The sequence below is a fragment of the Rana temporaria genome, chromosome 6, assembly GCF_905171775.1.
Source record: "Rana temporaria chromosome 6, aRanTem1.1, whole genome shotgun sequence".
Taxonomy (NCBI): domain Eukaryota; kingdom Metazoa; phylum Chordata; class Amphibia; order Anura; family Ranidae; genus Rana; species Rana temporaria.
Window position 1 is genome coordinate 144,266,221 of NC_053494.1, and position 25,944 is coordinate 144,292,164.

Genomic DNA, 25,944 nt, shown 5'->3' on the forward strand with positions numbered 1-25,944 from the left:
CTTCTACTAGACAGCTTTGTCAGTTGGAAAACAACAGACATTATTGGCAGTATCAAATGTGAGAAAAAATGCATAAAAGAAAAATAATGCAGCCACCACAGCTAAGGACAAATACTGTAAACTATATTGCATTTTAATTTTTAACTTTGGATATGTTTTAAATATCCCCAATGGGAGCCTTACATGAAAAATTCATAGATTCCAATGAGGCTTTTTTTTAAGGCACATGATTGGAGCCTCAGGCTCTAATTGGCTTCCAAACAGGGTGGGCTCGAGGCACAGAGCACTGCACCCTGAGCTCACCCAGTTGTGTGACAATAGGGAATTATATTCGCTGTAGTCTTCCGGATTCTCCTCCTGGCCAGTCAGAAAGTGGGTCCTGAGACCCGATTGGCCAGGGAGTCTTAGGACTCCCTGACCAATCGGGTCTCAGGGCTCACTTCCTGTTCAGCTGGGAGGAGAAGCAACAGCCCTGAATCTTCCTTCCCCCTGCCTCCTAACGTAAGGCCCGTCTCCCGCAAGGGGGGGGGGTGGTGAATCACCACTGCCTTCCCGTCTAGGACATGTGGGGGGGTGGCATTAGTTTGCTTCCCCCCAAAATTTTAGTTTGCTGCCCCCCCCCCCCCCAAATATTTAGCACCAGCTGCCACTGCTTTTTAAAGATAGTATGACTGTGCTGCCAATTTGGTGATTATAGTACTTAAACATTTCTCAACACTTTGGTTTCTCAAGAAGTTGATGTGTAATCTCACCTCTTCTATAGTTGTATCTGAGATGCCGTAGCAGCCTAAACTCAGATCATGCATGTTAGCATCCAAATTTCGGAGTAGAGATAAGTAGGCACTTGATATCTCAGCTCTGAATGGCGGTAAGACATAGACAAGTTCTCCTCCCACATCTTCTTTTAGTGTTGCTTCAGGAATATGTGATTGGATAAGAGCCGTCACCCTCTCAGTATCGCATAACCTATCATCCTTCTGGTTGGGGAACTGGAATAGAGCAGATTTATTAAGAACAAGCAAACGTGATCAGAATCCATGTGATTTATAGACAAACGTTACAGTATTCTAAATCTGATCTCCACAGTTAAAATGCATATGCAAGTCCTGTTTTAGCTACCAAAACATTTGTAACTTCGGCCAAATTTTTTATGCACACAACGCTGCTTTTCATTTTATTGTTTTTTTCTAAGTGTGACCATGTGTTTTGTATACCCTTACATAGGCAACACTTGGTTGCCCGCTCTGTAGCCATCATATAAAAAGTATACATATTTATTCCCTGATTTTAATAATAAACAGCTTCTAGAAATTCAGCAACAGATAACTGTGTCTCCAGATTGTTACATGTGCCTATCTGTTTATATATAAGTGTAAATTACAACCAATGTTCAGTCAAATTGTATTTCCTCTGCTCCTGGCAGAAAAGGAAAAAATAAATCAATTTGTACAAATGGCAGAAAAACACCTTCATGTAAAAATGAAATGCCCATTAAAAGATACAATTAAAAATAGCATGTGCTGCAATATTCAACTTCAGTCCAGAGATTTTTTTTAAAATAGCACTATTTTATATGCTGCTAGTTATCCTCAGTCCTCTGACCAGCATCATTCAACCCACTTCTTCTGAGCCCATGTCATCCTGGACTTGCCCCAGTCTGTAACTGAACCATGAAGGTAAAAGCAACACAGTGATGAACTCATCTCTCTGTCACTGTGTTTTCTTCCCCTAACAGCATGCTTCTTGTTAGCTCTTTGTACTGCTTCTTCCTCTCACAATCCAGCAATGCTGTACAGTTGCAAGAGGCTGATAGCAAGTCAATTTCAGAAACTGACACTGTATGCATTTCAAAAATACATTTTATAATGTATTACTGATTCCAGAGACATGTTAACCGCTTGCCGACCACTGCATGACGATATACGTTGGCAGAATGGCACGGCTGGACAAAGCAACGTACCTGTATGTCGCTTTTAAATCACGGCATAGTGGGCGCACACCTGCCGCTTGCTCCTTGAACGTGCCCATGGGTCCTGTGGACTCGGTGACTGCTGGGTGCTCGCGATCGTGTCACGGAGCGGCAGAACGGGGAGATCCCTATGTAAACAAGGCATTTCCCCTGCCAACATGACAGAGATCTACTGCTCCCTGTCATCAGGAGCAGTGATCTCTGTCATTCTGTAGTAAGCCCACCCCCCACAGTTAGAATCACTCCCTAGGACACACGTAACCCCTTGATCACCCCCTAGTGTTTAACCCCTTCCCTGCCAGTGTCATTAACACGGTAATCAGTGCATTTTTATAGCACTGATCGCTGTATAAATGACAATGGTCCCAAAATAGCGTCAAAAGTGTCCGATATGTCCACCATAATGTTGCAATCATGATAAAAATCGCAAAATTCTATAAAACTATTCCCTATTTTGTAGACACTATAACCGTTGCGCAAATCAATCAATATATACGCTTATTGCAATTATTTTGCCAAAAATATGTAGAATACATATCGGTCTAAACTGAGAAAGAATTTTTTTTTTAGATATTTTTAGGCATGTTTATTATAGCAAAAAGTATAAAATATTTTTTTTTTCAAAATTATCGCTCTTTTTTTGTTTATAGCAAAAACAATAAAAACTGCAGAGATGATCAAATACCACCAAAAGAAAGCTCTATTTGTGGGGAAAAAAGGACGTCAAATTTGTTTGAGTGCAACGTCGCACGCAAAAACTGCTCTGGTCAGGAAGGAGGTAAATTCTTCCGGGGCTGAAGTGGTTCATTTGTATGTTTTTATATCTGCCTATGGTTCACTTTAAAAGTCGGATTTCTTTCTAAGGATCTTAGCACTTTTTGCTATATTTCTGTCTGCTTTACTAATAAATCTCTGCCAGTATTTCTTATGTAACTAATAAATCTGACAAAACTATTTGGGGCATCAATACAGTGAGTTAGGTTCTTTTTTATGATGAACAATATACTAAAGGTTCCAAAAAATTGTAATTGATTTAAATGCCCACTTCACTATCAGGTTCCATCATGACAACACAGTTTCTTATTTTTTTATTTGTCGTAACATCACAATATTGTTTTAAGCTTTAACAGACTTTTAAAGTGTTTGTTCGCCTCATTCAAGGTCAGAATGATAGCTGAGAAAAAGAGCAGAATGGATACAAATGAGATTATTAATTGGATTGCAAAATCCTTGCATTTAGCATGCAGTTTTCAACCCACAGTTGTCAAGTTTCCATGGTAAGTGAGCGGCATGTCTGTATTTAATTGTTTGGCCTTGTATATCTCCAGTGCCTTCATTAATGTATGGTCCATGCATTCAATCACAAAGTTCTTTATGCACAGGATTATAGGGGCTGTAGAAGGAAAGTTGGAATCTGTTCCATGTCCTGGCGCCCACTTATCATAGTTTATGCATGCACAGGGCATCATTATACTGCCTTTGCTTTTATTTCATGGCCTTGTGATCGAGGCATGTCTAGATTGTGAATTAGAACTTCTAGAGTCGATAAGCCGGTTCACGCTAGAGGTCAACCCAATAGGATTCATCAGGCCCTGATGTTTTAAAATCAAAAAATAATTAATTTAGCTGGTAGCTTTGGTTCTTAGGGCTGAGCTGAGCTAAGGAAAGGATAGTTATGTGTTAACCATTTCAGCTGCAAGAAAATTGGTGTTTTGTTCGGGAGATAGATCAAATTCTGCAGCTATGAAAAATAATCTTACTGATCCTGATTCAATGTATTCAACTGGCTACATTCTCATAAACAATTGACCGGTATATACAATTATTGTCTCTACTAAGAATGTTAGATTGTCACCATTGATTGAAAAAACTAAATATTTTTATTTAATAACCATATAATTTAGCTACAGATATAATGACAATTATAATAACATGTTTTGGGAATTTTACTTAATCAAAGGGAACATGTCATGGTGGAGATATGGGAGCTGTCGATGTATGCTCTAGGGCTGTCAACTTGGTCTAGAGTCAGAACACTAATGCTGCGTACACACGATCGGACATTCCGACAACAAAACTGTGGATTTTTTTTCGGACGGATTGTTCGCTCAAACTTGTCTTGCATACACACGGTCACACAAATGTTGGATAGAAGAAGATCCTGGACTGCCACACTCCTTGAAACGATGGGCCAGATTCACGTAGATCAAGTTTTACGGGCAAGTGCTTGATTCACAAAGCACTTGCCTGTAAAGTTGCGGCGGCGGAGCGTAAATCCCCCGGCGCAAGCCCACGTAATTCAAATCAGCCGGGTAGGGGGCGTAGAGCATTTAAATTAGGCGGGTTCCCGCGCCGAACCTAATGCGCATGCGCCGTCCATAAAATCTCCCAATGTGCATTGCGCTAAATTATGTCGCAAGGACGTCATTGGTTTCGACCTGAACGTAATTGACGTCCAGCCCTATTCACGGGCGAGTTAAGCAAACGACGTTAAATTTCAAAATTTCGACGCGGGAATGACGGCCATACTTAACATAGGATACGCCACCTAGGGGGCATGTTTATCTTTACACTGCGTAACGCTTCTGGAAACGGCGTATCTTTACTGCGACGGGCAAGCGTACGTTCGTGAATCGGCGTAACTACTCATTAGCATATTCTACGCCGACCTCAATGGACGCGCCACCTAGCGGCCAACGTAAATATTGCACCCTTTGATACGACGCGCAGGCCGTCGTATCTTAGGATGGTTTAAGTGTATCTCAGTTTGAGAATACATTTAGACATACGACGGGCTTAGATTCAGAGTTACGTCGGCGTATCTACTGATATGCCGGCGTAACTCTTTGTGAATCTGGCCCGATGTCTTTGTTGTACAAATGAAATCCAAAAAACAACCAAAACAATGCAGTCAAAATTAAGTGAACAACAGGAAAAAGGTGTCTGACATGTTTCACATCATGTGATGCTTACTTGTTTTTTGGATTTCATTTGTACAATAAAGTCATCATTTTAAGTAGTGCGGCAGTCCAGGATCTTCTTCTATCCAATGCACCTGTGCATAGCCAGCACCCTTTTGGTTTAGTGGGACGGAAGTAAACCCAAGGGATCAGCAGTTTTTAGAGCGGTACCACTCTCTCGTCACACAAATGTTGTCGGAAATTTCGAAGTCAAGAACGCTGTCACATACAACACTAAGACGAGCCGAGAAAAATTAAGTTCAATGATTCTGAGCATGCGTAGGATTTTTGTGCTCTGGAATTGCATACAGACGATTGGAATTTCAGACAAGAACTTTTATTGTTGGAAAAAGAACCAGCAATCAAACATTTGTTGTCAGGAATTCAGACAGCAAATGTCTGATGAAGCCTACACACGATCGGAATATCCGACCAAAAGCTCACATCGAATATTTGTTGTCGGAAATTTCCGACCGTGTGTACGCGGCATAAGATGTTAAATTGTAGACTATACATCCTTGGCACATCTTTCTTTTAAATTCTAAGAAATAGAAATTAACCTACCTTTTTGGTGAGCGTGAGATGGTATCCACTTCCAAATTTCTCTTTGAGGAACATTGGGGTGCCGCAACACCTTAGACCCCCTTGCTCAAGAAAGGCAATGCGATCACTCAGTATTTCTGCTTCATCCAGGTGATGTGTGGACAGGATTATTGTTTTATCTGAAGTCAAAAGGTACAGTGTTAATTGTCTATTTATTGGATGCAAAAATATGATTGTTACAGTTTAGATATCTTATCACAAAAGAGTTGCGAAGAATTAGGAAGAGTAATTGCAGTGTACCATGATGGGTCTAAATTAAAATCTCTCTTATGATGTATACTTATCATGATTTATAGGGGAAAACTATTCAAACAACTTGGAATATTTACTCAGTGAAGCTATAATATACTACAATGAATAGTCTATACAGGATTTAATATTTTATTTGGTAAAAATTTGTCATATAGAATCATTCGCTGGCTTGTTATATTACTCTGGAACTGTGGAGGTGACATGATGTTTCTACCCTCCAATTGGTTTAATGGTGATCAGGGACACTGTAACTGGTGTGGCGGTAATTAGAGACAATGTGCATAGTGTGGCTGGGATCAGGGACAAAATGACTGGTGTGGTGGTAATCAGGGACACAGTAACTGGTGTGGCAGTAATCAGGGACACTGTAACTGGTGTGGCGGTGATTAGGGACAATATGACTGGTGTGGCGGTGATCAGGGACAATATGACTGGTGCAAAAGTGATTAGGGATACTGTTAGAGGGTGGCAGTGATTATGGACACAGTGATTAGGGGCAGTGTGGCTGCACTGTAGTGATTAGGGACACTGTAGGGGAACTGCTCTGATTAGGGACACTGTGAGTGGATTGGGATGGTTAGGGACACTGTGAGTGGGTGGCAGTAATTAGAGACATTGTGAGTGGGTGGCAGTGATTAGGGACACTGTGGCTGCACTGTGGTGGTTAGGGACACTGTAAGGAAACTGCTCTGATTAGGGACACTGTGCGTGGATTGCAAGTGTTAGGGATACTGTGAGTGGGTGGCAGTGATTGGGGATTCTGACTGGTATGGCAGTGATTCGGGATACTGACTGGCAGCACTGGTCTGGTGACATTGACATTGTATTGTTTTACATTCTGATTACAGTGATGATCCCTGAATAAGCAATAATAATTAGGGGGCTCCCACCCCCTTCTAATTCCAATACCAATTGCCATGTAAGAGGAAGATTCATATACTTACTCTCAGAATGCTCCAGTCTGGTCATTTGATCTTCTCAGTAGCCAGCTTCAGGGGAAAGGAAAAAAGCCAAATATGGATGGAATGGTTGGCCAGTGATGTCACCCATAGGCTTACTATGGGACATCTACTGTCGGCTGTCCCTACTCTCTCCTGAAGCCAGCTTCAGGCAACTAACACTGCCTTCTTTAGATGTTAGAAAGGGGCGGGAGCCATTTTAAGCTTAGTTAGTTTTAACCTGGACTTTTACTTTAATAGTAAAAGAGTATCCTCTTTTTAACAAATGCCTAGTTTGCAACACAATAAAACCACAGTGTTGTAAACTAAGCAACTTCTTATTAATAATGTCAACCAGACATTATTGTCATTCCATTAAATGATTACAAATGTCACATGTAGGTGACTCTTAAAACATAATCTTTTAGATTTTTTTAGGGTTACAAGTATATAATGAATTGTACATTTCAGGAGGTAATATTATGCAATGTAACCCTGTGACTTGTACCTTTCTTGTTTTTGGAAATGACTTCCCAGATGCTGCGCCTTGAACATGGGTCTACTCCAGTAGTGGGCTCATCTAAAACAACAACCTTGGAGCCACCAATTAGGGCTATGCAAATAGACAACTTCCTCTTCATGCCGCCAGATAAGGTCTTTACAGGCTTGTGTCGATGACTGTATAGTCCAGTTTCTTTCAATGTTCTGCAAACAAAGTATCGAATGTCACGCTGGAGACTGTGTATTACTTGGGTATACTCCTTCATGTTCACAGGTAGGTCAATGATAACATTTGGGGACATTTTAACAACAATAACCTAATTATCTTTTAGTGGTAGTATACTTACAACATATAGTATGTGCTACATTAATTGAGGGAACATTTAAAATAATACAATAGTAGGGAAAGCTGCCACTGCATCAGAGAAGCTATTATTTTCCTGGTTGGTTCCATCTTTCCTTATCTTGCCTTCAAAAGGAAGGGTCACAGATTTTTGAAAACATGGATGACAGTCACATTCATGGGTGCACCATAAAAGGGTAGAATTTTTTTAAAGCAGGAGGTTACCAGTTTCATCTGCATGGCATTGCTGTTCTGTTATACAGCCAATTACACTTGTCTGGGTTCCCCTTTAAAGTGGATGTAAACCCCCCCCAAATTTTTTTTTTTGATGTCACAATGTAGAGAATAAGATTTACTATGATCTGTGCCCAGTCTTGCCACACAGAGTTAATCCAGCTCTGAGCAATCCACTTTTATTGTTCAGTGAAAATTAACAGACTTCCAGATAAAAACCTGTCTAAATAAAAAGTCCTTTCCGTCCCCTTGCTTCGAGTGACAGGGTTTTTACATATCTCGTGCACTAGCTTGGACACATGCACATTCTTGGATGTTTATCATAATATGGGGGGTGATCCACAGTTCATTGTGAGAGGTAATGTATGTCACTCAAAGCAAGGGGACGGAAAGGACTTTTTATTTAGACAGGTTTTTATCTGGAAGTCTGTTAATTGTCACTGAACAATAAAAGAGGATTGCTCAGAGCTGGATTAACTCTGTGTGGCAAGACTGAGCAAAGATGATAGGAAATCTGAGGCCGCGTACACACGGTCGATCCAAACTGATGAGAATGGTCCGACGGGCCATTTCCATCGGTTCACCGCTGAAGTGGCCTGACGGTCTGCGTACACACCATCGTTCCAAAAACCAATCGGGTCAGAACGCGGTGACGTAAAACCCACGACGTGCTGAAAAAAACGAAGTTCAATGCTTCCAAGCATGCGTCGACTTGATTCTAAGCATGCGCGGGTTTTGAACCGATGCTTTTTTGTACTAACCATCGGTTTGGACCGATCGGTCAGCGGTCCATCGGTTCGGTTTTAAAGCATGTTTTAAATTTTTGGACCGAAGGAAAACAGACCGATGGGCCATACACACGGTCGGTTTGGACCGATGAAACTGAACTTCGGTCCATTCTCATCGGTTTGGAACGACCGTGTGTACGCGGCCTTATTCTCTACATTGTGACATAAAAAATTGGGGTTTACATCCACTTTAAGAAAATAAATCTGTATTTCAAATGTATGGATGTATACTGTATAGAAAGTGCATTCTTGCTAGAACAAAATATTTAACAACGGTGAAAATGCACTGCAGCAGTAAAAAGACCCTAATGGGCATTTGCATTTATATTGTGTTTTATATGTATACAGAATTCCAAAATGTTCCACAAACACTCTGCAATCAATATAGGATCATCCGGAAGAAAAAAAATGCAGTGAGGCATCGTTTTGCCATCACCTATCATTTTTCTGGACCATTGATCAGAAAGTTCAGAGCTAGAGATATTTAACTGTGATGAATCAGTACTTCTGTCGGTAACTTTCACAAGAGAGAGAGGAGGAAGAAAAGTAAAATGGTTCTTATCAGGTATTAAAAGGAAAATAAAAAACTTCTAAATTACATCTGACTGGGAATTTAACTCACATCTTGTCGTGGCTGCCCTCTGAGGAGCAATGTGTGTTGTACTTTCCATTTAAACATGCATGAGAAGCAAAAACGGTTGTTCTCTAACTTGGGAAAGGTTTTTAAAGTAAGACAAAGATTAAGGAACAATACCTAACGTTATGTTTAGACATACATTCAGCAAAATGTCTTTTGAGTATACCCATCCTGTTTACACAAAGCCTGTTTTTTCTAGATGCACAGTTCTGATTCAGAAATGTAATCCATTTCAATAGACTGTAGAAAAAAGGTTTTCAAATCTAGAAGTCAATTTAATCCCTTCTAAGCATCAGTTTGCCAAATTGTTTCAATTCAGTTAACCGCTAATGCCAAAATTGGTTTTCAATAGATACATTTTTTTTTCCAGATTAGATGTTAATGCGCCATGTTTTCTTATATAATTTTTTTTATGCAATTTCAAGACAATTGTTGTTTATGCATAAATGATTTGAATTGTTGTAAGATGTAATTATAGAGAGCTGTTGTTAAGAACATAAACTATTCAGGCTTACAAGTGACAAGAAAAAAAAGACAATAACGTACTGTATTGCATTTCCCAATAAATATGTCTAAGTCACAGAAAAAGGTAATTTATAATAAAATATATGTTGCAGAATTCCTTTTACATTTCCTTTATAATTATGTGAATATACCAGATAATTACTAACTAAAGAAGACCCTGTCAGCTTGGGCGTCCACTCTATAGGGAAAGGGGGGCAATTGCCCCCCCTGGAATCGTAAGAGAAGACACTTGACTGTGTTGCAATGGCCGCCGCGGCAGCCGTGGATTTTTTTTTCTAAGTCTGCTGCTCGTCTGGGGGCTGGGGCTGCTCTCAGTTTGTTTCGACTTATTCACGCGATGTGTAGAAAGTAAAACCTAATGAATAAGAACCAAAGGCTGCTGGAGGCCAATTAGTGTCTAAGGTCACGGGTCAAAAATCATTATCATTACTATCATAAGGTTGATTGGACTGTTCCTACTACTCCTATCCCCATCAATTGTATAATGTATCCACCTTATACTATACCTCCCCCGTACATACTTTCCTCTGAGTTTTGAACTACTCGGTTCCCCTTTGCAATGAATAAAGATTATAAGATTAACCCCCTATATATATGCATTTATAATGTATTATTGATGAATGTTATATTCATGTACTTAATTGTATTTTGTTTTTTGTATTATCAATAGTGCCTTCTGAGAGCTCCGCTCTCCCGGTCATGTGATCCGGCCCTGGCGACGCCCCCTCTCCCCTATTGGCACACGCAGTGTCCGTCCTGAGCTGGGAGCTCCAATCCAAGCTCTCCGCTTGCAGCCTTTGACCTGGCGTCATGCCATTGGGTCTTAGGACTGCACACCCTTGTCCCTCCTTGCTGTCCTATTGCCCCCTGCCTGTCTCCCCATCCCTCTCCCATCTTACCCTTTTTTCCCCCTTCTTCACCCTGTTTTCCTTCTCTTCCCCTTTTCCCTCTCCCTCCACCTCCCCTCCCCCCTCCCCTCCTTTCCCCTTTTCCCCTCCCCTTTCAATTTCTTTTGACTGTCACTCCCCATCCCCTTTCCCTCATGTCCTTCACCCTCTTACTTTCTAATCCCCCTTTCTCTTTCTTTTTCCCCCCTTCTTCTTTTTTCCCTCTTTTCAATTTTTCCTTCCCTTCCCTTTTTCCTCTCTTCCTTGTTTTTTATCCCCTTTACTTTCCCTTGGTTGTCTTTTCTTTTCTCTCCTTTCCCCCACCCCTCCCCCCTTCCGTTTTTTCTCCCCCCTCTTCCACTCCTCCTCCCCCCCCCCCTCTTTTCTTCACTTTTTCCCTTTTTCCCCTGTTCCAATCCCTACCTTGTTTCCATTTTTCACCAACCTATCCGCACTCCCCTCTCTGCCCCCCACTCCACGTCTTTTCTTAGCACCCGGTGTCCCACCTCGATATGAATTAAAATTGACCATTACTATTAAAAATACCATTTTACTCTATCAGAGCCCGTTCTTATTATCCCCCTCGTGTGCCACTGCCAGACCCTGGACCTGATCGCCTTGACCAGCATAAGTGAGCAAGTCCTCTTGACTCCCTTAAAGAATGCACTGTTGATTTTCTTCTTTTGTGTAAATCATTGTATATATTGCTTGTTTTTTATTATATACTCTGTACATATTTCCTAGACCCTCCTGAAGAAGCGTTACAACCACCCATTAGACACAGATGGTCTTGTTACCTGATCTGATTTGTGGGGTTTGTCCCAAATGCTTTTTATATTGTACTTTGTTGTATGTAAATAAATATTGTTTTATCTTCACCTTCATGGTCTTCTATCAGTGCCTCGAAAGTCCCAATCCTCTTCCCTTTTTTGACCTGTGATCTTAGACACTAATTGGCCTCAAGCAGCCTTTGGTTCTTATTCATTAGGTTTTACTTTCTACAAATCAAACATTTGATTGATTTTATAGCTAATCTAATAGAGGCAATACTCTCCCTTGTTGATTATTCACCGCGATATATACAGACACATCCGTCCTTCCCTCCTCACCCCCGGACTGAGCATTGGATTGGCTCTGCTGCTCGGACCTCGGCTTAACATCCCGGCTGTTCTGTTCCATGAGTGGTTGCCTCAGCCTGCCTGCCTGTGTAAATGTATGTTGCACTTGCTATGCCTATGCCGATCCGGCCGGCGTGGCGCCAGCTCCTCCCACAGGTGCGTGGTATGCAGTGGCCAAGACTAGAGAGAATATGCTGCCACTGCCCGCCCTGGGCCTATGATCGATCAGTGAAGAACCACAGGTAACAGCAACAGTGCCACATACACTGCTAAAGAAGGAGCTGCACAGGGGACTGGTGTCCTGGAACAGGCACTAGTTTCAAGTCAGGTTCATGAATTGCACTACTTTAGGCTAAAGAATTAGCAATGCCACCAGGATTTTGTACAATAGCAGCCTTCAGCACCTGATAGCAACCTAAGCTGTACAAAGAAAAAAAAACACTCCCTCAGCTTTGAAATTGTATGTACACCTTTCTTGCACCCTTTACCAATCTGTATTATATTCTCTTGTGTCACTATGGAATTTTCATTGCTTACTTGACACCTAGCTTTATTATGTAACTTGTATAATGAACTGTGGAAATGGTATATTTAAATCTGTCAATGTATGCCTTCAAACACAAACACAACAAAAACATATGTACAGTATAGGATAAATACTGGCCCTTGTTGGAGCTTTACCTGAATGTTTGACCTAGTTGCACATTTTTATTTGTTGTGGCCTTTTGAACAATATAATCAATTTTTTGCCAAGTTTAGCTAAAAAGATGACAGAAATAAACAAATACATTCTGCATGGGGGGCAAAATGTAATTTGGATATAAATATAATAGTTATTATTTATAAATTACTTTAATTGAGATACTTACCATGAAATCCCATATCTTCCCCTGAAAGCTGAAAGTCTTTTTTAATGTGCAAATACACTTCTCTGCATTCTTAGACAGTTATTACACGTACCTTTTTACTTCCTCATGGAGCTGTGTCTTGTTCCATTTTGGAGCTTTAATAGATCCATACAGCAGCAGGTGTTCCTTAGTGGTGAGGTGGTCAAACAGCACATCATACTGCATGCAGACACCTAAGTTCTTTCTGACTTGGCTTAAGCGTGTACGGATATCCTCACCATAGACATATATGGTGCCTGATGTGGCACTGAAAAGTCCTGTCAGCATGGAGCTGTAGAAGAGGAGAAGTAAATGTAATAACAACTTTGTATTACTCCAGTATATCTCTAAAACGTCAAAGGCATAAACATTTTGTACCATCATACGTTTGTTGTACCACAAATCAGCAGTCCCTTATAGTAATTTCTTACCTTATTGGCACTGTAGGTGTCCCATGCAGAGATTTCAGAGTGCCAAGATCACAGCAATGAAGCAATGACATGAAATTATAATTATAATATAATATAAATGATAATTCAAATTATAATTACCGTATTTATCGCGGTATAACACGCTCCCGCGTATACCGCGTACCCCTAAAGTTGCCGTGAATCCTGTGGAAAAAAAGTTTTTGTTGTACTTACAGTTTTGGTGTCTTGCGCGGCGTCCATCGGCGGCCTCGTCGGGTCCGGCGTCCGTCTGCGGCTTCGGGTGTCCTCTTCGTCGGGTCCGGCGTCCTTCTGTGGCTTTGGGTGTCCTCTTCGTCGGGTCCGGCGTCCTTCTGCGGCTTCGGGTGTCCTCTTCGTCGGGTCCGGCGTCCTTCTGCGGCTTCCTCGCGTCCTCCCCGCTCGTTTCCCGCGCCGAGTTTGAATACTGCGCCGACATATACCGAGCGCAGTACACTCGTGTATCGTCGGGCAGGCTTGGCAACTCTCGCGTTGACGTCCTGTACGCTCAGGACGTCAGCGTGAGAGGCGCCGAGACTGCCCGAAGATACACGAGTGTACTGCGCTCTGTATATGCCGGCGCAGTATTCAAACTCGTGGTGGGAAAGCGTGTATCCGCGTATATCGCGCACCCACGATTTTGCCCTGATTTTCAGGGCAAAATAGTGCGCGGTATACGCCGATAAATACGGTATGCTTGCGTGTGTGTATATACACTCACCAGCCACTTTATTAGGTACACCTGTTCCATTACTTGGTAACACAAATTGCTAATCAGCCAATCACATGGCAGCTACTAGACCAGGGATCCTCAAACTACAGCCCTCTAGCTGTTGTAGAACTACACATCCCAATTAGGCATTGTAACACACTGACATTCACAGACATGACTAGGTATGATGTGAATTGTAGTTCCTGAACAACTGGAGGGCCGTAGTTTGAAGACCCATGTACTAGACACAGTGAAGACAACTTGCTTAACCACTTAAGGACGGCCTCCTGCACATATACGTCGGCAGAATGGCACGGCTGGGCACATGTACGTACAGGTACGTCCTGTACTAGTCCCGCCATTGGTCCCCGGAGCTGAAGAACGGGGAGAGCCGTATATAAACACGGCTTCCCCGTTCTTTACTGTGGCGGCTGCATCGATCGTGTCATGCCTTTTTTAGGGGGACACAATCGATGATGTCACACCTACAGCCACACCCCCCTACAGTTGTAAACACACTTCAGGTCACACATAACCCCCATCACCGCCCCCTGTGGTTAACTCCCAAACTGCAATTGTCATTTTTACAATAAACAATGCATTTTAAATACATTTTTTGCTGTGAAAATGACAATGGTCCCAAAAATGTGTTAAAATTGTCCGAAGTGTCCGCCATAATGTCGCAGTCACGAAAAAAATCGCTGATCGCCGCCATTAGTAGTAAACAAAAAATAATTAATAAAAATGCGATAAAACTATCCCCTATTTTGTAAACGCTATAAATTTTGCGCAAACCAACCGATAAACGCTTATTGCGATTTTTTTTATCAAACATAGGTAGAAGAATATGTATCGGCCTAAACTGAGGAAAAAAAATGTTTTTTATATATTTTTGGGGGATATTTATTATAGCAAAAAGTAAAAAATATTGCATTTTTTTCAAAATTGTCGCTCTATTTTTGTTTATAGCGCAAAAAATAAAAACCGCAGAGGTGATCAAATACCACCAAAAGAAAGCTCTATTTGTGGGAAAGAAAGGACGCCAATTTTGTTTGGGAGCCACATCACACGACCACGCAATTGTCAGTTAAAGCGACGCAGTGCCGAATCGCAAAAAGGGGCAAGGTCCTTTAGCTGCATTTTGGTTAAGTGGTTAAGCTCAAACCAAGCACCAGAATGGGGAAGAAAAGGGGTTTAAGTGACTTTGAACGTGACATGGTTGTTGGTGCCAGACGGGCTGATCTGAGTATTTCAAAAACGGCTGATCTTCTGGGATTGCCATGCACAGCCATCTCTAGGCTTTACAAAGAATGGTCTAAAAAAAGTGAAAATATCCAGCGAGCGGCAGTTGTGTGGAGGAAAATTACTTGTTGATGTCAGAGGTCAGAGGAGAATGGGCGTTTGAGATGGTAGAAAGGCAACAGTAACTCAAATAACCACTCTATATACCAATACTACAATATTTCAAACTATTTAGATAAATATAGCTTTATCTTACAGTGTGGTAGTTTTTCCAGCTCCATTGTGACCCAGTAACGATGTAATGTGGCCTTCATAGAAATTTAAATTCAGATTTTGGACAGCGACTTTTGACTTATATTCTTTTGTTAAGCCATGAAGAGAGACCCCCAAATTCAGATCAGTAGGGTCCTTCTCCTTATATGGATAAAGTTCATCTCCTGCAAAGAGATAACATAACAATGTATATATTTTCCCTACTAAGGTTTTCTTTTTACATATTAGTTCTATGGTAAATAAACTTTGAATGAGCAAGTAAGCACATGTTTTGCCAATACTGGACAAAGCAACTGGTTTGCTGTACTGGCATCCCCTCCAGCTGCACATACCCTCCATTTGCTTCTCTACCTCTCTGGTATGGCTACAACTTGGAGAACCTTTACCCCACCCAACAGCGCTTGGTGGCTCAACAGCTGATCACCAAGCATCAGTGTAATCAGGCCAAAGCATAAAAAAGCTATTGTAATTTTTCTTGTTTTTTTGTTAGATATATACAGAATAATTATTGTTAGTAGACAACCTTGTCAATAATGGGCCAGATTTACAGAGTTCGGTGTATCTCTGTGCGGACGTAACGCATCTCATATGCGCTACGCCGACGTAACATAGAGAGTCAAGTACAGTATTCACAAAGCACTTGCTCCCTAAGTTACGTCAGCGTAGCGTAAATGGCCCGGCGTAAGCCCGCCTAATTCAAAGTAGGCTGGTAGTGGGCGTGTTGTATTGAAATGAATTGTGACCCCATGTAAATGAAGCGCCGAACGAACGGCGCATGCGCGCGCATGCTCAGAATCATGTCGAATTTACGCCATAGGATACGACGGCTCAATGGCAACGACGTGAACGTAACCTACGCCCAGCCCCATTCACGGACGACTTACGTAAACGACGTAAAATCCGACGGCTGTTCCGTCGTCCATACCTTTGCATTGGCTGCGCCACCTATAGAGGTATTTTATCTTTACGCCGGACGTACGCCTTACGTAAACGGCGTAGCTTACTGCGTCGGGCTCAAGTACGTTTGTGAATCGGCGTATCTAGCTCATTTACATATTCGACACGTAAATCAACGGAAACGCCCCTAGCGGCCAGCGTAAATATGCACCCAAGATACAACGGTGTAGGAGACTTACGTCGGTCGTATCTTGGCAAAATTCAGGCGTATCTCATTTAAAGAATCAGCGCATAGATACGACGGCACACATTTGGACTTACGACGGCGTATCAGTAGATACGTCGGCGTAAGTCTCTGTGAATCTGGCCCAATATTTAAAAAATATATATGTATTTTATTTATATACGTGCATTGGGGAGGGCAAGCATATTTGCTCATTACATATACAGGATTTGATGATAACATTTTTTCCAGTTTAGTAATATAGCCCAGTGGCTGCTTTCTAAGACTTTACCCTTTTTCTCAGAAACGCCATGTTCTACAATGTTAGACATTAACAGTCCACTTGGTTTCTTGGAACACACACTTTGGAATCCACAACATTCCATCCAGAAAGATGGCAGAACAGGGAAATACCAAACAGCACCAATACCATATTGTCCTAAATGAAAAGTATGACAATAAAAAAAATCATGAATTAGATGCACTAGTCTATGGTATCATGTAAACTAAGATGTATTCACCAAGTTCTTTACCTGGGAAAACAATTTTAATGTACCAGCCAATCATAAAGTAAATCATGGAATCTATCAGCATGATCCAGCACAACCAGCCAAAACTAAAACTGTCATTCAGCGTCGTTGATGTATACATATTATGCCACTGAATCCCTGCAAAAAAAGAAGATAACACCTATTAAGGTACTTATTATAGTATTGGCATGTTCAGACATTTCAATAGTAATTTCACCAAAACATCATCCCCAAATCATACCCACATGGAAATGGGTTACAATTCAAACCAGAATAGCACAAGTACATATTCATTCACGCTGAGAGCCTGAACCGGCCGCTTCCACCCCTTCCACAATCCTGTTCTCCAGTGAGCTTGTCACCAACAGTCACCACCAGCTCTCTGCTGAGGGAGCTCTGAGAACCGAGCAATCAATGATGATCAGTCACTCGGTTCTCTGTGTTAGAGACGGTGGGGGACAGATGCAGCATTGGACCGATGCTGCATCCACCTAGGTAAGCATTGTTCTAAAAAAAAAAGCCATACCCCAAACTTTTCTTTTAAAGTCTTGTCATCCTATTATTTATGGCTGCCTCACAGACACCAGAATGATTTTGCTACGTTGTGCCTAGCAGTTAACTTTTCTATGCTAGCCCAATTATGCATTGTTTTTTACTAATGCTGCCCCCTTTTCGATTTTAAGCTGCAATAAATCTGTGACCTCTTTAACCACATCCAGCCCGGCCGAGAGCAGAATGACGGCTGGGCGGTGGTTCAGTTTTCCTGACTGGGCGTCATATGACATCCAGCAGGATAACAACCGCTGTGCGCCTGTGGGGGTGCGCATTGCGGTGATTGATGGTGTGGTGTGTCAGTCTGACACACCACTACACCGATCTCGGTAAAGAGCCTCTGATGGAGGCTCTTTACTAGTTATCAGCCATGTCTAATCACGGCTGATCACAATGTAAACAGGAAGAGCCATTTATCGGCTTTTCCTCACTCGCGTCTGACAGACGCGAGTAGAGGAGAGCCGATCGGCTAATCTCCTGACAGGGGGGTCTGTGCTGATTGCTTATCAAGGTAGCCCCCCCTTGGATGCCAGCCCAGGACCACCAGGATGCTGCCAGGACCACCAGGGATGGCCACCACCCTGGACCACCAGGTATGCCACCCTAGACCACCAGGGATATGCCAATCAGTGCCCAGTCAGCTTTCAATCAGTGCCCAGGCAGCTGCCAATCAGTGCCCACCTGAAATGCCTGCCAGTGCCACCAGTGATGCCTATCAGTGCAGTCTATCAGTGCCAGGCCTTTTAGTGCGCATCAGTGTCACCTATGAGTGCCCATCAGTGCCACCTATCAATGCCCATCAGTGCTGCATATCAGTGTCACCCACCAGTGCCACCTATCAGTGCCCATCGTCAGTGCCCATCAGTGCCACCTCATCTGTGCCATCTCATTGGTGCCAACTAATCAGTGCCGCCTTATCAGTGCCCATCAGGGCAGCTTATCAGTGCCCATCAGTGAAGGAGGAAACTTACTTATTTATGACATTTTATAACAGAAACTAAGAAAACTTTTTTTTTAACTTGTCTTTTTTTATTCATTTAGCAAAAAAGAAAAACCACAGAGATGATCAAATACCACCAAAAGAAAGCTCTATATGTGGGGATAAAATTATAAAAAATTAGTTTGGGTACAGTGTAGCATGACCGCGCAATTGTCATTTAAAAATTAGCTTGGGCAGGAAGGTGTGAAAGTGCCCGGTATTAAAGTGGTTAAACAGACATGGGCCTCTGTAACTTCTGCAAATTACTTTTGCAGAAAACCTGCGATGTGGCTCCCAGAGAAAAATGTAAGACTTGCAAGCATTTTCAGCTCTCTGTATCCTTGTATCTTCTGATTGTTCTCATATGTAGTTTTCAGTTGTGCAATATATGCTCAGTTTGAATTGCCCAGGTTTGTGAGGAGGATGGGACTTATTGCAGGTAAACTGCTCTCAATTTATATATTGCTCCATATAATGTACCTCACACAAATAGAACCAAACGTTCAGGTGCGGACTGACAACTCATGGGGCCCTCGGGCAATAGGGGATTATGGGGCCCCCCGGGCAATAGGAGATTATGGGGCCCCCAAGCAATAGGAGATTATGGGGCCCCCAGGCAATAGGAGATTATGGGGCCCCCAGGCAATAGGAGATTATGGGGCCCCCAGGCAATAGGAGATAATGGGGCCCCCAGGCAATAGATTATGGGGCCACACAGTACTGTGTACATACACACACACACACACACACACATATACAGTATACATGCACAGTATACACACACAGACACACAATATACACACACAGTATACATACACACAGCATACACATACAGACACACAGTATACATACACACACTGAGAAGGTACTGGAGAGGCGGGGCAGCTATAATCTTGGGATTTTTCGACTAAAAGGATGTCGGTAAGGGACATTTCGGGGACAGATGTAAAAAAACAAAGATTTTTACATACTGCCCCTGGTTTTACTGAGGCTGGCAACCCTGTTGCATGGAGTCCTCGGGCAGTGCCCAAGTGCCCGAATGGTCAATCTGCCCCTGCACACGTTAACAAGGTGCCTTGATGTTCCAGTGTCTTGACACTTTTATTAGTAAATGCATGCAAAGAAATTCAATTCAACATAAATATTAAAAACAGTTTATAGTAGAGCCTATGCTCTGAAATGCTGGATTAAGTGTTGGCAAATTGCATTGCTTATTTTAAGTGCTCATGTAAAGATCAGCAGCTTAGCACTATTTTTATTGTGTCATTTTGCATCTATGGAGATGTACCGCAGACTTAGATCATTCATTGGCTCACCTTCATTTTGCTCTTCAAAACGAACAGCATACTGTGTGGCATAACTCAATGCAGTTGGAGAGAAAAGGCTCTATGGATAACAAACATAAAACAAGAGGTTATCAAAAAAGTTAGAAAGAAATTTATTTGAGAAGTTTTCGAAATTCATTGATCTTTAGCAGTGGTTTTTACCGATATAAGGAAAATAAGGAAAGAACAATGTAAAACTTACCAGCAAGGTCTTTCCAGCAAAGGACAGACTGCTTTCTTTAGACACTACCACAATAAATGGAAAGAAGGTAATTATATAGATCAGGCTGCCACTTAGACCTGCCACATTTGTGTTGTGGAAGAAGACACTGATGAGGAAGCTCATGGCAATGATCGTTAAGCTATAATCCAGGAAGAACAGGAACAGGATGAATCCATTGCTTAGTGTCAAAATTTTGCCAAATTTTAAAATGATGACAAGAATGCTAACTGTGACAGTCAGGAAGCTTGCACTTTCAATGAACCAAGCAAAAAAGTGATTGCAAGAGCTGACTCCCATCATCTTCATGTACTGCAAGAAAATATGGATAGCAATCCATTAGTCAAATATGTTTTACAACTTATGAATAATAAATACAGTATGTTCATATGTCAATGTAAATGCAAAGTTTGAATTTATTTAAATATTGCGCACATAGGGCCGGATTCAGATACATTACAGTATCTGCCGGTGCGGCGTAACGTAGCTCACATACGGTACGCCGCCGTAACTTAGGGCGCAAGTTCCGTATGCTGAAAGAACTTGCGCCCTTAGTTACGGCGGCGTAACGTATGTGTGTCGGCGTAAGCCCGCCTAATTCAAATGAGGATGATGTGGGCGTGTTTTATGTAAATACCCTGTGACCCCACGTATTTGCCGTTTTTTACGTACGCCGCAAAGCCTCATTGGTTTTGACGTAAACGTAACTTACGCAAAGCCCTATTCGCGAACGACTTACGGAAACAACGTAAAATTTTCAAAACTCGGTGCGGGAACGACGTCCATACTTAACATTAGCTACGCCTCATATAGCAGGGGTAACTTTACGCCGGAAAAGGCCTAACGTAAACGACGTAAAAAAATGCGCCGGCGGGACATACGTTTCTGAATCAGTGTAAATACATAATTAGCATATTCCTCGCGTAACTATACAGAAGCGCCACCTAGCGGCCAGCGTAAATATGCAGCCTAAGATACGACGGTGTAAGACACTTACGCCGGTCGGATCTTAGGGAAATCTATGCGTAACTGATTCTCTGAATCAGTCGCATAGATACGACGGCCCGCACTCAGAGATACGGCGGCGTATCTGGAGATACGCCGTCGTATCTCGTATCTGAATCCGGGCCATAGTTTCCTGGTATATACTGTAAATATCAACACAGCTTTTGGGGTACAGAAGCTGGACTCGTCCTCCTCCACTTCCTAATCCTTACTATTGGATGTCATCATTGTGATGGACCAATAGTAAGGCTTATGATGTTGGAAAAGATAGGGCTCAACCTGCCCCCTCCTACGTTCAATTTGTAATGTGTCTGTTTGCAATTTGTATACCAGGGCATACTTAAAGTGGAGTTTTACCCAAAAGTGGAACTTCCACTTAAACCACTCCTTGCCCCTTTACATGCCACATTTGGCATGTAATTTTTTTTGGGGGGGGGGAGTGGGGGCTTCAGTAGGAGTGGGACTTCCTGTCCCACTTTCTCCTTCCGCCAAGGGACAGCTTAGGCGATACGTCATATCGCCTACGGCGGCCCCTCCCTGTAGGCGATCGCCTGGGACACATGACAGGTCCCAGGCGAGCGTCTGACCACTCACAGTGTGCAGCGCCACTGGCACATGCGCAGTAAGTGCCCGGCCGTGAAGCCGAAAGCTGTCACGGCCGGGTGCACACACTAGGAATGAAGACGCCGGCCGGAGAGGGAGAAGAGGAGCGGAGAGCCGGGCAGCGTGTCGCTGGACCGTGGAGCAGGTGAGTGTCTGTTTATTAAAAGCCAGCAGCTACACTTTTTGTAGCTGCTGACTTTTAATAAACATAAAAAAAGCCTGGAACTCCCCTTTAAATTCAGGGAACTGGTGGTGGTTTTCATCATTCGCCATGGTGCACTATGTTGTTAAATGATGTACCCTAATACTATGACCTAGTGTCGGCACAAGGTCATCTAGAGCCCAGGGCAAACATACCAAACTGCCCCCCCCCCAGATGTACAAGCACTAATTTTAATGCCTATCCCCTAAGCATAAATCCCCCTTCCTCCCAGTACAAATCTGCCCCACCCTGCTAAACTCCCAGCACACATCTTTACTTCCTCGTCCCTCTCCAAGCTAAAATCCTCTTTTTTCCCCAATTCCCCCCCACGCCCCCCAAAAAAATCACCCCTCCTAGCACAAATCCTCTACCCATGAAATTTCCCCTCCAAACCCAAATCCGCTCCTCCAATGCCAAATCCCCCCTTCTAGCACAACTTCTTCCAATCCCCCTACCTAGCACAAATCCCCCCAAAATGTCTCCTTCAAGCACAAATCCCCTCCACCTCTGCCATATCACCTCTTCTAGCACAAATCCCCCCTCCTAGCATGAATCCTCTTCCCCCATCCACCCTCCCAACAACAATCTCCCCAGATCACCATTCCTAGCACACACCCCAAATTTCCCCTCCTAAAACAACTCTGCTACCCCTCCCAACACAAAGCCCCCCATCTCCTTGTGGTGCCCCCCTACCTTTATATGATACCACAGTGCCCAGGGCAGCTTCCCCCTCCTGCCCACCCCTTGTCCCAGTTCTGCTATGACCAATATCCATATCAACACAGCTCATTTGCTGGGTGAACGCTTTGAAGACCCTCTCTACCCAACATAGCTGTTTGTCTTAATCACAGTAAAGAGGAACTCTGGTTCACCTTCTTAAATCCCTATTACTAGTAAAGTTGCTCTACATTTAGATTTGTTTTTGTGTGGTCATATACAGTTTAGTACGATAGTTATTGGCATGACATTCTATATATAAGACAGAAAGGAGACCATTTTGCAGTTGCCATTTCCTTTGAAAGGCAGTAGTGATAGCAAGTGTGCATTTACTGCATCTTCAGCTTTTTGTAAGCATATTGTACAACTGATTTAGGACAATAGATGGGCAATAAAACACATCCTCCTTACAGAGCCACTGGCAGATGGATATGCATTGGCCTCGGAGCTGTGAGCAGGCAGCCCGTAGAAGTGAATACTACTGCTACGTGCGCATCCACTTTTTTGGGCCGCCCACACACAGCTCTGAGGTCAATGCACATAAAGTTGTAAGACACTTTTACAGTTTTCAAAAATCTGTTATAAAAATCTACCCCCTTTCCAAATTCTCAGCTTTGAAATGCAATTCAGCCATCCCTAGCTGTGATAATACACCAACAACATTTTCTATAGTCATAGCAAACATTTGAGAATAGCTCTTTTGTTGACCCTTACCTCGTGTAGTCTAAGTTCTTTTTCATGTACAAGTTTTTTTACAAATGATGCTATAAAAAGGACCCAAGTAATCATCAATGCAATGGGGAGGGAGAAGGACATGCTGAAGAGGAAACTGTGGAGAGAAATGAAGAATCACAGTTTATTGATCTCCTGCCAGCAGTCACCTTATGGGAGAACTTTAAGTTAAGTTATTAATGACTGTGGAAATCTTTTCTTTATCTCTTATTGATGCTGCATGATAACACTGTGTGGCAACTTAGAAATCTGGGTACAGAAAAGTGGTGCTGTTGGCAGGAGCAACCTATCAAAATTCATAATTAATTTTCCATAGCGCAGGTTAGAAAATTAAAATTAAAGGTGGATTGGTTGTTTTAAGCCACAGGGAAGTGGAACATGACCTGAACTGGGGTCACTTATCCATTTTAAAAGAACAAGAAACAAATATTTAAAGTGAAGCTCTAGTCATTATTGTTGCCCGATGCCTCGTACACACGACCAGTTTTCCCGTCGGGAAAACTGCCATGACAGCTTTTGGCCGGGAAAACTGGCCATGTGTATGCTCCATGGCAGTTTTCCCGACAGGAAAACCGCCGGGAATCCCATTGGGAAAAATTCGAACATGTTCTCTTTTTCCTGCCAGGATTCCCGGTGGTCTTTTTCCCGGCAGTTTTCCTATGGGAAACACTGCGGTGGAGCATACACACGGCTGAGCCAAAGCTTTCATGGCAGTTTTCCTGCCAGAAAAAACAGCCGTGTGTAGGTGGAAAAATCTGCCGAGCAGGTTCTCGGCTTGCCCTTTGGTTTTCCGGGCAGACTTTTTACCACCGGGAAAACCGATCCTGTGTACAACGCATCACAGTCCTATAACTTCTGCTAGATTATTCCTGCTTGCTATCTGATTTCCTTTCCTAATGACAATGTGGAAAGTAAGTGGAAACCTTCCCAAATGGGCACCACAGCAACAACCATAGTAGCAGTTACAGTGTGATGAGGGCCCTATTATCTTTTTAGACCCTAGAGTATCCTAGGGCTGCCAGGGTGGTCAGGTCCCTTCTGCTATCATTATTCTGGGTGCAGTTTGTGAAACTGCTCCTAGGTCCATGAGGTTAGGTGGCCCACGCAATGTTGCTTGTTACCAAATATGTGCTATTTTTTTTAAATACTGTACATACTCACCACTGTGCAAAATAAGGAAATTGATTTATTTCACATTCATTTTATTGACCCAATTTATGTATAAAAATACGAACACAGCCCTAGGTTTATGACAGGCTAGGCTAAAATGACCGACAAGGTGGTGGATGGGAGACATTTGTAACCCAGAATAGGGGTCGGGTTCCATGGAAGGTTTGTGAGAAACATGGGTTAGTCTCCCATTAAGAGGCTGGTCGTAAAAGTTCTATGTTGGGCCTGGATTTCATGCCCTGGTTCCTAAGTCCAAGGTACCTGGCTTGTTAAAAAAAAGGCTGAAAAACATCACAGGAAGAAGCTGTGCTAAGGACCTTTTAAAACAACTCTGTGGATGCTGAATGGTTGTATGGTTGTATGTATGGTTGTGCGAGAGAACTTAGAGGGTTCTCTATTGAGACATTGCTAATGTAAGCAGAACTTTTTTGTTTTACTGCTATAGTGAATGTTTATTTTCTGTCAATTGGTTACATAATAACATTTATAATATTATACATGAGATGAGACCAGTAATCCCTCAAAAAGACTGTATTGTACCATGCTTTCCTACCACAGAGTTACCATATGAGCATGTCCCAATATACAGCGGAACCTCGGATAACGAGCATAATCTGTTCCAGGAGAATGCTCGCAATCCAAAGTACTCGCATATTAAAGCGAGTTTCCCCATTGAAGTCACACGAAAATAATTTGTTCCGTATTGACTTCAATGGCATGCAATACCGCATGCAGCCAGAGGTGGGGGGCTCCGGAGAGCCATGGAAACGGCCAGAGAGGCCCGAGGACACCTCGGCAAACCTCGGAAAGACTACATTCCCGCTTGCCGAGGTCAGCCAAGCTGTCCTCTGGCCTTTCCGTGCATTTCCGAACGGCTGTGATTGGCTCCGCTCAGATTCAGCGCCCCCCCACCTCAGGTCGAGCGTGGTACTGCACACCGCTTTGGCCTGAATCCTGCTCGTTTTGCGAGACAACACTGTGCTCGTATTGCGAAACGCTTGTTACTCCCAATCCGAGGTGCCACTGTATATATATACAGTACAGACCAAAAGTTTGGACACACCTTCTCATTCAAAGAGTTTTCTTTCTTTTCATGACTATGAAAATTGTAGATTCACACTGAAGGCATCAAAACTATGAATTAACACATGTGGAATTATACATAACAAAAAAGTGTGAAACAACTGAAAATATATTTCATATTCTAGGTTCTTCAAAGTAGCCACCTTTTGCAGCAGACACATCTCTAGAACTGTTAAGAGGAGACTGTGTGAATCAGGCCTTCATGGTAGAATATCTGCTAGGAAACCACTGCTAAAGAAAGGCAACACGCAGAAGAGACTTGTTTGGGCTAAAGAACACAAGGAATGGACATTAGACCAGTGGAAATCTGTGCTTTGGTCTGATGAGTCCAAACTTGAGATCTTTGGTTCCAACCCCTGTGTCTTTGTGCGACGCAGAAAAGGTGAACGGA

At 42.7% G+C, this 25,944-nt stretch overlaps 1 protein-coding gene across 1 annotated transcript in view; it reads right to left on the reverse strand.

Annotated features, from left to right (window-relative positions):
- Window positions 1-25,944, reverse strand: part of ABCA12 (ATP binding cassette subfamily A member 12) — a 292,157-nt gene that overhangs the window by 89,319 nt on the left and 176,894 nt on the right. Inside the window, exons 28-37 of the mRNA XM_040357483.1 lie at window positions 23,283-23,397; window positions 20,024-20,353; window positions 19,813-19,882; window positions 16,969-17,103; window positions 16,728-16,874; window positions 15,299-15,479; window positions 12,716-12,934; window positions 7,231-7,427; window positions 5,494-5,651; window positions 753-989 (exon numbers count right to left, since the gene is read on the reverse strand). Coding sequence (XP_040213417.1) covers window positions 753-989; window positions 5,494-5,651; window positions 7,231-7,427; window positions 12,716-12,934; window positions 15,299-15,479; window positions 16,728-16,874; window positions 16,969-17,103; window positions 19,813-19,882; window positions 20,024-20,353; window positions 23,283-23,397 — 1,789 coding nt within the window. The remainder of the gene's footprint in view (window positions 1-752; window positions 990-5,493; window positions 5,652-7,230; window positions 7,428-12,715; window positions 12,935-15,298; window positions 15,480-16,727; window positions 16,875-16,968; window positions 17,104-19,812; window positions 19,883-20,023; window positions 20,354-23,282; window positions 23,398-25,944) is intronic.